General features: G+C 44.2%; 2 protein-coding genes across 3 annotated transcripts; both read right to left on the bottom strand.

Annotated features, from left to right (window-relative positions):
- Positions 1-147: 147 nt before the first annotated feature.
- Positions 148-6,370, bottom strand: sigirr (single immunoglobulin and toll-interleukin 1 receptor (TIR) domain). The gene is made up of 10 exons (XM_076139577.1): positions 6,111-6,370; positions 4,035-4,322; positions 3,553-3,760; positions 3,345-3,472; positions 2,632-2,772; positions 2,390-2,533; positions 2,158-2,260; positions 1,835-1,985; positions 1,416-1,605; positions 148-877 (listed from the first exon to the last, which is right to left on the bottom strand). The coding sequence occupies exons 1-10, from the start codon at positions 6,169-6,171 to the stop codon at positions 705-707; spliced, it is 1,587 nt and encodes a 528-aa protein (XP_075995692.1). The 5' UTR covers positions 6,172-6,370; the 3' UTR covers positions 148-704.
- Positions 6,371-6,736: 366 nt separating this feature from the next.
- On the bottom strand, positions 6,737-14,001 carry LOC142990870 (anoctamin-9). 2 transcript variants are annotated; one of them, XM_076140774.1, is made up of 24 exons: positions 13,745-14,001; positions 12,945-13,019; positions 12,691-12,813; positions 12,439-12,575; positions 12,088-12,137; positions 11,918-11,976; positions 11,152-11,231; positions 10,766-10,900; positions 10,588-10,681; positions 10,442-10,502; positions 10,241-10,323; positions 10,049-10,153; positions 9,786-9,950; positions 9,669-9,705; positions 9,419-9,530; positions 9,165-9,222; positions 8,990-9,087; positions 8,671-8,864; positions 8,432-8,584; positions 8,208-8,355; positions 7,991-8,113; positions 7,566-7,656; positions 7,352-7,464; positions 6,737-7,249 (listed from the first exon to the last, which is right to left on the bottom strand). In XM_076140774.1, the coding sequence occupies exons 1-24, from the start codon at positions 13,763-13,765 to the stop codon at positions 7,234-7,236; spliced, it is 2,331 nt and encodes a 776-aa protein (XP_075996889.1). In that variant the 5' UTR covers positions 13,766-14,001; the 3' UTR covers positions 6,737-7,233. The 2 variants fall into 2 exon arrangements, with proteins under 2 accessions (XP_075996889.1, XP_075996891.1); XM_076140776.1 differs by lacking the exon at positions 12,945-13,019.
- Between the last annotated feature and the right edge of the window lie 175 nt (positions 14,002-14,176).

Raw genomic sequence — 14,176 nt, 5'->3', positions numbered from 1 at the left:
TTTACATATTTGCTCCTGCTCAGACAGGAACAACACCAGACATTCCCTACTGCGCCCTTACATAGGCTCTATTCCTCTACAAGCGATCATTACTCTGCCAGGGTACAGATCATCAGCGCTCACGGAGACAAAGAGCAGCCTGCTACCTTCATGTCAAACTGTTTTATTAGTGAGATTGTCATGTTATTATCGCAGTTGTAAAAAACCCCAGCATGCAGAGAGACGAGTCATGTGACATCTTCAGTCCTGGTGCCTCAGCGGGCTGAGCTGTGATCATGTAAACACACAGGTGTGGCTCCAAATCTGACGTGAGGAATCCAGTACATGTCGTCTAATCTTTACAAAGCATCCCTACTGTCAAATATCTGAAGTTACTCTGCTCTCTGCTGCGGGATGAAAAGAAATATTACAGATTTCTACATGGTTTGAAAATGAACAGAAATGGCACAACTTGTGTCAGCGTTTCCCCTGATTGATCATTATTCCATTTCTCATCAGACTAACCAATGTTTCACCATAGTGCAAAATACAAAAATATCTTAAAAAATCAGTCTTTGGTCAGTGAAAATATCAAAGTAAAAACATTTTGGTTAATTTTCTGTACTATTTAGAAAAGAGAAACATATTAGACAAACATAAATATACATCTTTGGTCATTGGAGCTGTAGGTGTTGATGCTTAATGATCCGTAGGCGTGAGGGGAATCACATGTCCTCTGTCACCAGGCAGTAGAAGTCCGAGCGGGCTGCGTAGTTGCGAGATCCCAGATCGGACACGTCGATGTCTGCTCCGGCTTTGTGTTCCACAGCTGCGATGGGAGCAGCGGGGAGGACAGGAGCCGTACACGCCAGGGCTTTGTACACAGGGAGGCGGAGTCCTGGAACACAGATGGGAAGAGAAAAGAGGATAAATCCATGCAAATTACAAAATAATCCCACAAGGGGGCCTGGAATGTTGTAGTTGTTAGAGAGGATTTAATGTAAAAACTGCACTTCAAGATTAAATTGTAGTTTTACTTTTATTCTGTACACATCTACCACTAAAGAAAGCCAAAAATTGGTAAAATCCTGTTCAAACATTTTCCTAAGCGGCCTCATCCTTGTTTGAGCCCCTTTAATGTGGATGAGTAATGTCCCGCTATTTACTGGAAAAGAGAAAGGAGGCTCATCAAGTGGCAGCTTGCATAGGCTGTTATTTATTATGTACACTGAAGTAGAAGAAGAAGAAGAAGTGCCATGGAGCTGAGGAACGTTGAGATTCCTGGATCGTCGTCAACTCTTAAACGTAAGCACGCTGGGAGCATTTTGAGCAACAAAAGATTTAATAGCTCCTTTAAGCAGCTATTACGTATGCATCTTCACCTCAGAGAGTTCATGTTTGGATTGCTGTAGCGTGAGTGATTGAGCCGTCTTTACCCGTGGCGTTGCCCAGATCTCCAGCGGGGTCGGTGTCCGAGCGGCAGTCCAGGTAGTCGGGGTTGACGGTCAGCATGGGGTCCTTGTCGTCCTGCAACATGGTCTGAGGGTCTCCTGCAGAATCGCTGCGGAAGAAGACCTTGCGGGGCATCGCCAAAGCCAGCTCCTTCCAGAAGACTGAAGAAGGAGTCTGTGGACCCCGAACGCACCACAGGACGCCGTTAGTGGTTAAATGTTGTTATGGACAAAGTGCAGATGCCTTATTTGCTTTTACTATAGACTCCATTTTAAACTGTCACTTAAGTCTGTACTGTGTAGTTTTCTATTCAGATTTATCTTATCTATCTAATCTTATCTATTAATTACTTAGTTTATTTAATGTAAACAATGTTGATATCATGTGTTTGTTGTGTTGTTACCACAGAGTTGTATCTCCAGGTGAGGATGGTGAGGTTTGTCTCTTTCTCTCTGAGCTCCTGCTTGACTTCAGGTCTCATGCGTTTACTTTGACCCTCCAGCACGATGAGGATGGGCTGCTGGCACAACTCCAGCAAGTGATGAAGGCCCTGCCTGGAAACACACCCACGCACACAAACAAACACACAGGTAAGCACTATAGCATGGTAACGCAACACTGACACCAAGTGGTAAATGGCAGTAGCTTCACTCAGTATTTCACAGCATGTAAAGAAACATTTCATCTACAGTTTTGTTTGTCAATGAGAGATGTGAGACTCCTGACCTGAAGTTGTCACAGCACCAGTCCTGTTCCAGGTAAGCGAAGGAGAGCACAACGATTAGACGCCGGGAACGACTCATGTTCATTAACAGCTCTGCAGAAGGCTCTAGGAAAGGAAAACAAAACATGTTGTTGGTTTAATATTGAAACGATCCTGATTCAGAATGAAACGTGAAATAAGTATACTTTATTTTGGTGTCCCTATTGTGGAGGAGTGAAACTAAACTCGTGTTACCTGAGCCAGGCAGGATGTCGTTTTCATTGAGGTGCAGCTTGTACCCGCTTTTATTCTCCAGGTGCGGCTTGAGAATAAAGTTAACAAACTTCCTGTCGTATTCGTTGTTCACGTAGGAGACGTAGGCGTCGTATAATTTACCATCTGCAGAGACAGAAGAGGCAAACAGACCAGTGGAGTCGGTGTTAACACAGCGATCGTGTGTCACAGCCTTCAGATTCATCGCGTCGCTGAAATCTCACCGTTGACTTCGTAGTCTCCGTACGAGTTCTTGTACCAGAGTTTGATGTTCAGGTGACACTTGGTGTAAATGATGCCAGCAACAGCCAGGAGGAGGAGGAGGACGATGGCTGCTATGACGGCGGCTGTGTGGTTGGGGTTGACTGAGCACACACACACACACACACACACACACAGACATCACCATCACTTCTAGCACACAGAATTCTGCCCATTCTAACTCCATGCTTCCCACTTTAGCACTGTAACCTGACATGGCTGTATAGTGTATCTGTACCTAATGGCAAAGTAACGTTTCAGGCCTCTTCAAACTTGTAGCAGCTCAGGATCTTACCAAGGATGTGTGTGAGCCGTTTCATTTAGCCTCTCTGATCCATGGAGCCGCAGGTGATCATATTCTGTATATCGTTCATTCTGTTCTTTGTTTGTTTTTGTGTCTGTCTTCTCTTTATATGGACTCGTTTCAGGGTGAGGCACTGGGTTTCTGTGTCTTTGTAGCTCTGGAGAGGCTCTGGCCGGGTGTGTTTCAGCTTTGTAGTGAACTCACTGTGTAAACTAGTCTAAACTGAGGCCAGAGGCTAAGAAAATAGTGCCTTGGTGCATTTCTGGATATTTTTAGAATTTCCTCAGGGTGGACTATGCAAACTTCGATACACTCCCTATAAAACACAAGAAATGTCATGTGTGTGTGTGTGTGTGTGTCCAGGGGCCTTACTTGCATTCTGCAGGCTGAAGTCTGAGGAAGCGTTCCTCACCGTGCAGCTATAAAGCCCAAAGTCTTGCTGCTGTTTGAGGTCAATCAGCAGCAGACTGCTCACCATCAGCTGGTCCACACCTGGAGACCTGAACATCAGAATGAAAACCTTCTACTAACCTCCACTGTTCAAATATACTTTGATACGATGAAAAGAGCTTCAACTCACCACGAGGAAGTATCGAGCGAGCTGAGGGAGGCGTTGGTGAGAGGTTTCCCGTCTTTACTCCAGCGTAGCATGGTGTCACATCCCGGCTCGCTGGCGTCCCAGTGGAGGAGGGCGGTGCAGTTCAGAGTCACAGTGGATCCAACCTTTTCCAAAAGACTGTGCAGGCCCCCGCAGGGTTTATATTCAGGGGGTTTGGCGCACTGGAACTCTGCGTAAAAGACAAACCACTGTTATGTGTGGACAATGGAGGCCTTCATATGCACTGAAACAGAATGCCTCCTCTGCAGGTGAAGCCAATCCCTCCAGCTGACCCCTTCACCCCATATGAAGACTGTGAGTGTCCCACAGGAAGGAAACCGAACAATAGCCTTCTGTGAGAGCCACCTTGAGGACATCGAACACAATGACAGGTAGCACGTGTCTTCATTCCACTCACAGGGTGATTTACATGGTGATGGCAGGTTGAAATTATGAGCACTGACCTTTAACTGTCAGACGAACGGTGTATGAGGCTGTGCGGTTGCGCTCGTCTATACAAGTGTAGTTCCCTTGGTGCAAAAGGATGAGGGAGGAGAACTCCAGGAAGGCCCGGCCATCCTGGGAAGCCGGGACCGGGTCAGGACTGGAGGGGGACGGCTCGGGTAGCGGCTTACACTCCTTCAGCCAGGTCACCTGAGCGAGGTCCAGGGGGCAGTAGAGCCGGTACGGAGGGCCCTGACCCGGGTGCAGCGCCGTCTCCTCAAGCCGACTTTCATCCACACAATGCTGAGCTACAGACAGGAAGAAAGGTCAAACATTTGCTTTGTTTTGAGCTTCACCACAGGTTTTGCATAGAGTCTGTGGATCTACACTCAGCTGCCACTTCTAATCTAATCTAATCTGAACTAATACAAACACAATCCAATGTAACACCCTTGCTGTAAATCCTACATTTGTGAAGCTGATGAAAGTGAAGTATGTGGAAACTCTGAAGTTATTTCACAAACAAGGAAATACCAGATTATCATTAGTATTAGGAGAATGGGGAATGGGGAGGCAGTAGCTCAGTGGGTAGAGCTTCCGCTTGAGAACTGGAGGGTCGCCGGTTTGAGTCCCTGCCGAGGTGCCCCTGAGCAAGGCACCGAACCCTCAATTGCTCCCCCCTCTGCGAAGGGTGGTAATGTAATGTAAGTCGCTTTGGATAAAAGCGTCTGCCAAAATGTTCGTAAAGTAATGTAATGAGAATTCATCCATTTTACATTACAGCATGTCCCTAGTTAGTGATGCTGTCATAAAGACTGGATTGTGTAGGATAGTGCAGGTGTTTCTAACAAAGTGGCCTCTGTGTCGTAGACTGAACCCTCCATAGTTTGTGTGTGGTGAAGGTAATGATGCATGTACGGGGTCGTCACAAAGGTGAACCTGTTTACTCTGTCAGGGCAGGTGGCTGTTTGCTGAGTGAGAATGAAAAAAGGCTGAATCTGCTTTTCTCTCTCACATTCAATGTAAACACCCACACGTCTCTCAACTTCTGTCAGGATTCATTACATACGTCTCCGGCATTTTGACTTTTAATCCTCCCTTGTGTCTGTTTGTCTTTGCTCGAATTAGAAACCAAACATGGTGAATCTGCCTTCAGCTATCAGGCTGCAAAAATGTGGAACCAAATTCCAGACGTAAAACAGAGCCTCCCAAAGTGTAACAGCTTTTAAATGCAAATTCAAAACATTCCTGTTCTGTGCTGCCTTTGAATTAGAATTTTGATAATCATTTTAATTCTAATGGTTAACCTGTTTAACGCTTTGGATTTGGTTTTATGCTTTTTATGTTAAGCAGATTGAAGGGTTTTACATATCACGTGTGCTACATGGATAAACTTGCTAAACTGCTTGCAACTGAAACTCTTCACCACAAATCAATATTTACTCGTAAGAATATGAATGAAAGATCTCGTGACATGACGTCATTCACATTTTGGATATGCGGGATTTCAGGTGTCTGACATGTAGCTGTGGATATATATAATTCAGCTTCGACGGTTAAGAACCAAATGATATGTGCAACGCGGTTCATAAAAACTGGAGTTTCCAATATCTATTGTATCGTAAATATTTTGTTCCGTCTCGTCAACCTGGACCAGTTCTTCAGCATTCGGCGCATGCGCACTTTGGCACGGCCGTGACCGAAACCTGGAGAGACCTGCGAGGCTGCACGCTTGTCCTCCTTCCTCTTTCAGCTCCATATCCTCCTCTATTCGTCCTTCTGTTCCCGACCAAACACCGGCTCACAAAGATCCGGGGCCGAAGTCCACGACTCACAATATTGTTGCTAGGCAACAGCATGTGACCGTGACAGACACAGTGACCCTGCGGACTCACAGCACGAGCACTGACCTGGATATTTGCGCTTAACATCCCGTAAACACTTGCTTCTTAATAATGCATCCGTGAGGTCAAACGAAACGAAAACAATAAGAGTACTCAAATTCGCGCTTTTTAAAATTAAACTTAGATTTCTTTTCATTCTAAAGCATCCGAAACAAATAGTTAATAAGCGCGAATGAAGTTGCTGATTCTTACCGAAACTTCTGTCACATAAACTGGCACACAGAAGTGTGACGGCGACCAAAACCAGAGCCATGAGCCACAGTTTGCCTCTCCCTTTTTCGCTGGTTAACAACAAGCCGGAGTGCGCGTTACTTCTGCGGTAATCACGTCACTACGACAGAGATCATGTCTGCCCGAGTCCCTGTGTGGTGGCAGAGTTCAGGCCGGCAGTGGTGACGAGACGACGCAGACGTCACGACTTCACGCTCGATCAACCGCAACGCACCTGAAAGACCTGAATCCCCAAACTCGCCCGTCTATTGGCTGCGCTCGGTCACGTGGTCTCACCGGCTCTCACCTGGCTTGTCCTGTTGAACTCCCCTTATTACACACACATACAGTGCATATATGCTGCCATTATCTTACTATATGTTTATTTATATATACATATATATACTGGAGATAATAGCTATATTATCTATATATATATCTGCTACTGAAATCACTCAATGATAAACAAGGTGTTTGGCACCAGCACAATGTTTTATTCATAAATCTGGAGATTGCCAACATTTTCTGAATAACATTTCAAGAGGACAAAAGTTTCCTCTTTTGCGTAAAATTATAAAATACAATGCGCAACATTTTTGTCGGAGACACACCAGCAGTAGATTCTGTGTGAATAATATATATGCTTCTTCATCATCATCTTCATCACCATCACGGCACCTTTGACCATATAAGGCAACATCTCAACACACAGGGTTTGTACAATTAAATAGTATAAATAAACTCCGTCAAAAACAAATACACAAACAGTAGGAGTCACAACACAGTGATCAAACAGAAAGCTGCAAGTGCAATTCAATAAGAATAAGAGAACAATAATAATACAAATAAAGATAACAGGAATAAATTCACAAAGGATGTGTTCTTTTGACTCAAGCAAACTTCTTTTGTCTGAGCAACACTTCTGCCTCACCAGGCTCCTTTTCATTAGACCAGGAATCAGCACTTAGACCTGAGTGCTGAGGGACCGTGGAAGACCTCTGCTCCAGCTCCTCAGAGTGCCGATGACTCACATACGTAGATTCACATTGTAATGCACCTCAAAGCCGTCGCTGCTCGTCTGCAGCATTAAAACGTCTGGATGTGTTCAAGCTTCGAATGACCTGTAAGCAAAATGTGGCTATTTGTGACATTTATTTTATAAAATTAAAAGGGGTTACAACACTGCAAACACATCCCAGATGAGCACTTTGTCCTTTACGCACCTGAGCTCTTGTTTTAATCGCTCGAGTTTATCAAAGAGTCTGTCGTTCTTCACTTGCATGGGAGCGCTCGGTACAAACCAGGCGGCCACAAACTTGCAAATCACCACAACGTGCTGAAAGCAGACATAACAAAGTCAATCCTATATGCTCCTGTACATATTTGTGAAGATGATAGATGAAGATATAGTGACTTTAATGACCTCCAAAGCTTTACCTCAAACAGGATGACGAAGGCAAAGCGCACAGCTAAGATGAGCCAGAACTGTGGGGTGAGGCTGTAATCGCTGCGCCTGTAGTCTTTATAGCTGTGATAAAAACAAAAGAACTAAATGCTCATACAATTTTGTCTTTACAGATCTCCCCTTTGTTTATATGTCATTACTATGAACAGTCTGACAGACACAGAGATGCAACACTATCAAGATGATTCCAGCATAGAGAGTTGACTGTGAGGACAGAGTAGTGGTTATTAACACAGCTTGTGAGCAGTAGCAGTTCTTCCCACTATGTTATTACCCACAGGTCATATGCTTTGTGTTTGCTCTCTACCACCGCAGAACCTTGGGAGGATGTGAGAGTCACGAGCCACTGAAATGTTCTTTAGTAAAGGCCGCAAATGAGATCAAAACGGGAACAAACCTGCAGGATGTGACATTCAACCCACTGCTAGTCACCATCTGCTCGGCTGAAAACTCCTTACTGATGCCCAGGTCATTCACTCGTGCGATGGACAGGGTGTTCTGGATGTAGCCGACCATGCAGCTAGAAGAAGGAAATAGAGTGTTAGGTGTGTGAGGGAGTGCTGCACTTCTAAAGCAAAGTATTCAGATGAAGCTGACAGAATCCGTGTTCTCACTCTGTATCTGTTACTGTTCCATTAGCACACGGGCCGTAGTAGTAACTGTACACAAGTCGAGGGATGAAGTCAGAGGATACGCCGATGACAAGCCCGTTGGCGATGACAGCTAGGACGCCGATAGCCTCCAACACGTCGATCCACACGCCTGAGAAGAAGCAACATTCAGATCAGGAGAGTTCAGAATGAGGTTTATGAAGTTGAGGTTCACCGCTGATTCTCACCAATATCGTTTGTTTTCTTAGGGACCATTCTCCTCTCCAGAGTGACCATCTTAATGGCATCCAAGCGTATCTCAATGACGTTGTTGATGAGCGCCAGCAGAGGGGCGAGAGGGAACGCCGCCACGAATATGGTAGTAAAGCTGAACTGGATCACTGTCGAGAGAAACAAGGTGCCAAAATGAGTCTATAGTGTTTGTTCCTTATTTTGTGGTTGTTGGGGTATAGCAGCTGGTCCGTACCCATCTCCAGGAACTCATTGAACAGGCTAAAGGAGTCCACATCCCCCAGACGGTAGTTGTTCAGCCAGTCCTTGAGCTTGCAGTTCTCGCAGAGCTCACCTCCACGTTCAGAATCCTCGTCTTTCAGGTAGCAGTGTGCACACTTTCTCTGCAGCTTCTTGCTTTTCCGCCTTTTCATCCACCTGAAGAACCAGCTAATGCAAAAAAGGAGAGAGAGAGAGACAGCTTTGACCGACCCGAGCCCAGGTTGGGAATATGAATTAGATACTGTATAACGAGACAAGTCCAACGACAAGTCCAACTCTGGGTTTAGACTTACGGGCCTGCAAACTCAAAGACATTGTTGATGGTTTGCTTGAGTACCATGATGATGGCCATTTGGATGAAGAGATCTGTGAGACAACCACTCGGGTGACACTGCACAGGGGCAAGAAGGACTTTTTTGTGAAATCAGATACACCCCAAATATTTCCATGCATCAAAAATGAACTCACTTCCTCCAGCCTCCATTTCCCAGCGATTCGCACGTAATCTCCAGGATGTCCATTTATCCTGTCAATAGGTTCAATTAGGAGTCCTTTTACATATGCTATTGTTTATATGAATGACTTTTTTGAATGCAAATCAGACCTGAACAACTGCACTTTAGTTAAATTATGCTTATAGGGGAGCAAAAACTGAATCCCATTAACATGTCAGCGGTCGTTTTGTTGTTGTTTCTGCAATGACTGCATTAAAAGACGCTTACCTGCCGAGAAAAAAGGCCACGTAGAAAAGTGAAGAAAAATAGGTGAAGAACTGGAAGGTGAACATCTTGACAGTGAAACTTTTCTCTGTGGCAGCAAATGATCGAGTTTCCTCTGGCAAAGATAGAAGAATACAAAGTCAGTGTGTACGCAGTTCATTAAGTGGCCTATAGGTAGAACACTGTTGCAGCTTAGGTTTACATCTACTTGTGGTTTTGTAGGTAGAATATAAACATGGAAAGTTACCCGTACCTATTTGACAGAGCTTCATGGCTACAATCCGGTTGATCTGTTAGGCAAGAGAATTGGTCAGAATCACGGTAAGAAGACAAGGAAATGCAGCGTCTCGTTCTCTTTCACTTTCTGTACCCGTGTCATGACAGTGATGATGAGGTAATGAGCGAAGGCCCCCAGCATCATCGCTCCGCTGTTGGAGTGGGTGCTCAGGAACTCCCATGATCCCTTAGCCAGGAACACAGCAGCCATCACCCTGAACACCACCAAGGCGTGTGTGAGCCCGATGATCACCAGGATCTGAAAACGACACACATGGACTCAAATCTATTAACAAGACACCCAGAGAGCCAATAAAAACCTTATTGAGTAGCTAATGACTTCACACAATAACCTACCATTAGTGTGACACAGACCAAAACCAAAGTGCTGCGCATGTAGGAGTGTTTATATTCTTTGGGCTCGCAGTCGGGATTGTTCACAATTTCTAGGATCAGTTCTTCCTAAAATATAAAAACATATGTACATAAATATTTGTTTAAATACATAAATAAATGTTGTACGTGTGTTGTATCTAAACGTAAACATACCTCCTCCTCACACCAATCAAACACTTTCCATTCACACACATAGGAAGCTCGATGTCTTTTCCAGAACTCCAAAAACAACGTTGCTGCAGAAAACAAGGAATTTAAATGAGCTGATAAAATATAAGCACTAGAGGAGAATTCAAACATTTAAACACGCATGTCCACTGTAAAAACGTGATTTGATATAATACACAAACTCACCCCACACTGCCATGAACATAGCGAACAGCACAGTGCCGTTATTGTCAAACAGCTGGCTCACCTGCAGACAAAGCAGATCAGGAGTGAGCACAAACACACATTGACGCTCAGCACTCAGCTCTGTAATGGAGGAGGCACTTATGTACCTTAGCATATGTGCAGGTATCGGAGAGCTGCCAGACTTTGCATTTGTTGTCACACAGAGGACACATGACCGTTGTAACGTTGCAGACCTCATGTCTGTAACACAACAAAACACATCAGGCATCACGGCATCAGTGCGCTGTCCCAACGCCGCTGCTTTGGAATTGTGGGTAAACTCACATGAGGGGTGAGCTGTTGAAGAAGGCGAGTCCATAAAGGAAGATAATAATCCCGATGAGAGCAGGTGGTAAGAGCAGGTATGTGTACCAGCCCAACCACAGGTAGTACAAGGCAACCTTCTCCCCAAAGTAGTTCCTGCCACACACACACACGTGTATCCACAGACAAAGGAAGCAAATGTAATGAGTACTGGTTTAAAGTGCATAATTTAGATAATTAACCCAAACAATGGGCTGGATCATGAGTGGTGCTTGACATTTGTTGTTGCTTTTGTCGATAATTGAACCTATTTCATGTATGGAATCCAAAGGAAACCCTCATGCTGTGCTAACCGCATCAGTAAGAACCACAGAATAGCGTGGCGTGTGTTACATTACAGTCCTAACCTGACAGCAGTGATGGGTTGCCCTTGGAGACAGGCTGTCCAGCGTGCCCAGCTCTGCTTCAGCTCTCTCTGTTTCCTTTTCTGAGAGCACAAACACATGAAATCAAAGGAACCCGCCAACGTACAGCAGAGCTTCTCAAGCCAAAGGAGGATTTACAATTCGATGAATGCAGCTCACAGTGAGAACAGAAGCTTACAAAGGAGTGAAGAACCTACAGCAGATCTTTGTGATTTTTGATGTGCTCAGCTTATGCATGTAATATGTTATTTTTCTTATATAATCTTTGGACTTTACTGTATAATGGTTACATTACATATTCCTGCATACACACCCATGCTCCCTTCCTCCAAACAATGGCTGACTCAGAAAACTGGTGTGACTCAAACCCACCGCTCTGTAAACATTCTTCTGGCATAGTAATGCATTGTTTGCATGGCCATTGCCAAGTTTCACTTCATAATTGTAATAGTATTTAAAAATAGGAAAACACTTTGGTAACAGTGTGAGAAGGAGGGTAACAGTGGATGATGGTGCCATGTTTAGTATGAGTCTGGGTAAGCCCGCAGGGAGGGAACTATTATAGATACGGGTTTGAGTCTTATCGATGTAACCTGACCTTTGGAAAGGTTGATTTGGCTCTGACTGCTTTAACTCTCTTCAATACATTCCTTTAGTTATCACTTGTTTTTATCACAACACTCAGAGGTCAATGCAGGCAAAGACAATAACCTAAAATAGACAGAGCAACGTTTTGTCAATGTCATACCTCATGCAAGCAGAACTTTGCATCAAACACCTTTTTCCTCATGAGAGCTCGCAGATCCTCTGTGGAGATGAACAGATAAGGGAACGACAGGAGAGGTTATGAGCTCCAGTTACCTGTGGAGCTGCAGTATGCATGCAGATAGTGACATTATAATCTGTCATCTTTCTCACCTCCTGATCGGAGTGGTGTGTGATTCAAGATGAAATGAACGATTCTTATCCTGAAACACAGAACGATGAACTTGGAATAATTGATATTTTACATTTGAAGCTGCTAGAAATAGACAGCTAAACATGGCTTATAGGTCATCTTGATAATCTGATTTATTCATAGAGAGAGGCTGTTTTTCCTTTTCCATATCACAGACAGCATCTAGACTAAGCTGATTCGTGCCAGATAAATGCCTTCATACATGTACAGGCTTTATAGATAATGCTATATATGTACAACAAGAATTGGCAGTGGATTAATGTGTGTGTATGAAGCATATACAGCCTCTCCGCAGACAGCAACATGTTTACCTTGTGCTGAGAGGCACACAGTTCTGATCAGAGCTCCAGTTGCAGGCGTCAGACACTTTTAGCAAGTATCTGTACCTGTCAAAAATCTCTTTAGGCGCTTGTATCCCATAGAAAACGAGATCTTCATCTATGATTTTCTAGCAGAAACAAATGCAAACAAGATAAATATGTGAAATGTATAAAGCCTTTGCAACACTCAACCAAATAGGGAAAAAGGGTATAGATGATCTATAAAGTTCATGACAAACTTACTGTAACTCTTAGGTTCTTCTTTTTCAGCTCTTCAATGAATTCCGTTTGCTTGAGGAAAGCCCCCCTCTCCTGGTCATCACGCATTTTGGCAACCAGTATGTAGTCGTATGACAGTGGAGTGTACTGTGAGATCCAAAATGACATCATGGAGATTCACTTCTTCGGACATAATGTGGAGCAAACATCATCTGTATTGTGTATTTGATGTGAACAGGGTTTGTGTACATGTTATCATTCAGTTTATCTGAGTTTACCACAGGAGGAGGCGATGGCTGACCGTTGCCATTCTCTTTTACTACTCCGATAAATTCCAGCAGTTCAATACTGGGCTATACAACAAAGTAAGGGCAAGAAAATGACACACAAACATTATTCACATGGCACATGGATACATCATTCACAAGAGAAACTATTTATATGAGTCTATCATCAAGGAGAACTGGCTATGTCATTAATCTGAGTATGATATGCAGAGAGGTCATAATGACGAAATGTATCGTAAATAGATATGCAGTGGGTGTGTCACTGTACAGCGAAACCCAGGTTGCCTGATTCTGACTCACCTTTAGTCAGTGAAGAGTTAATTTTACCTGACTTACCTGCTGGGCATGAAGACTTGCTCTCACTCTAATGCCAGTCCCTGCTAATCACGTCAATGAATGTCTACTTGCGTTCGCTCTATTCTAGGACAGCAGAACTACAATTGGAATTGTAAACATCATGACACCGCAGGGATACAAACACACCCCTCTATCAATCAGACCTACAACCTATAAGTAATATATCTGATTTAGAGGATCATTTACTATTCAAAGTGTGTGTCATAATCGTAATGTACAAAACACTGGAATAAGCTTCTGGTGGAGCTACAAAGGCTGACAAGTGCACGGTTTGTTTCTATTTAGACTAAACCAATACAGCCTCATGTAGCAAAATGCTGCCAGTGCAGCTTCTGAATATAGTAATTATACAGATACATGTCTCCTATCCAGCCTACAATGTGTGCTGGCTGCTGGAGCTATATGGAGAAAGCTACATGCATAGGATCACCTACCTGCCTCCTATGGCCCTTCATGTTGTGTTGGTGTTGAAAGCAGATCCAGCCTCACAATAACAACAACAACAACAACAACAATACAATCTCCAGTCAGCGCTCTCTGGTCCCAAAGCCCTCCTGTGGGCTCACCAGTGTGTCCGAGCTGGAAAATGACATGATGGCTCCTCAACAGGCAGCAGGCAACTTCCGCAGATGGAACAAACGTGTGTTGTTTTACAAGCTGAGGAATGTGGAAAGCGACTCTACCTGTTGCTGCTGTCACACGGTTTATCTTTATAGCCTCGTGGTGCAACGGCCGCCCTTTGGATTCAAGCCGATCAGCTGTGCGGTGAAGGCAAACGCGTTCACTAACAGACACGGATGTATATCGCGGCGGCTATAGGCTTAAGTAAACCCTGTATGGATTATCAGGTGCGATGCAACGACACA

Source organism: Genypterus blacodes, unplaced genomic scaffold (assembly GCF_046128005.1).
Source record: "Genypterus blacodes isolate CSIRO-AG114 ecotype Tasmania unplaced genomic scaffold, CSIRO-AGI_Gbla_v1 ptg000015l_1, whole genome shotgun sequence".
In the NCBI taxonomy this organism is placed as follows: domain Eukaryota; kingdom Metazoa; phylum Chordata; class Actinopteri; order Ophidiiformes; family Ophidiidae; genus Genypterus; species Genypterus blacodes.
The sequence above is the reverse complement of the archived record's forward strand: the minus strand, read 5'-3'. Positions and strand labels throughout refer to the sequence as shown.

Bases quoted from the DNA above. Each gene is read 5' to 3' on its own strand.
- sigirr (XM_076139577.1), bottom strand. From the start codon at position 6,171: ATGGCTCTGGTTTTGGTCGCCGTCACACTTCTGTGTGCCAGTTTATGT. The intron at 3,761-4,034 runs GTCAGTGCTCAT...TCTTTTACGCAG, and splicing joins CGTTCGTCTGACAGTTAAAG to AGTTCCAGTGCGCCAAACCC. The intron at 878-1,415 runs GTAAAGACGGCT...TCTGTGTTCCAG, and splicing joins AGATCTGGGCAACGCCACGG to GACTCCGCCTCCCTGTGTAC.
- LOC142990870 (XM_076140774.1), bottom strand. From the start codon at position 13,765: ATGAAGGGCCATAGGAGGCAG. The intron at 9,088-9,164 runs GTGAGTTCATTT...GCCCCTGTGCAG, and splicing joins GGAAATGGAGGCTGGAGGAA to TGTCACCCGAGTGGTTGTCT. The intron at 8,585-8,670 runs GTACGGACCAGC...TTCTCTCGACAG, and splicing joins CAATGAGTTCCTGGAGATGG to TGATCCAGTTCAGCTTTACT.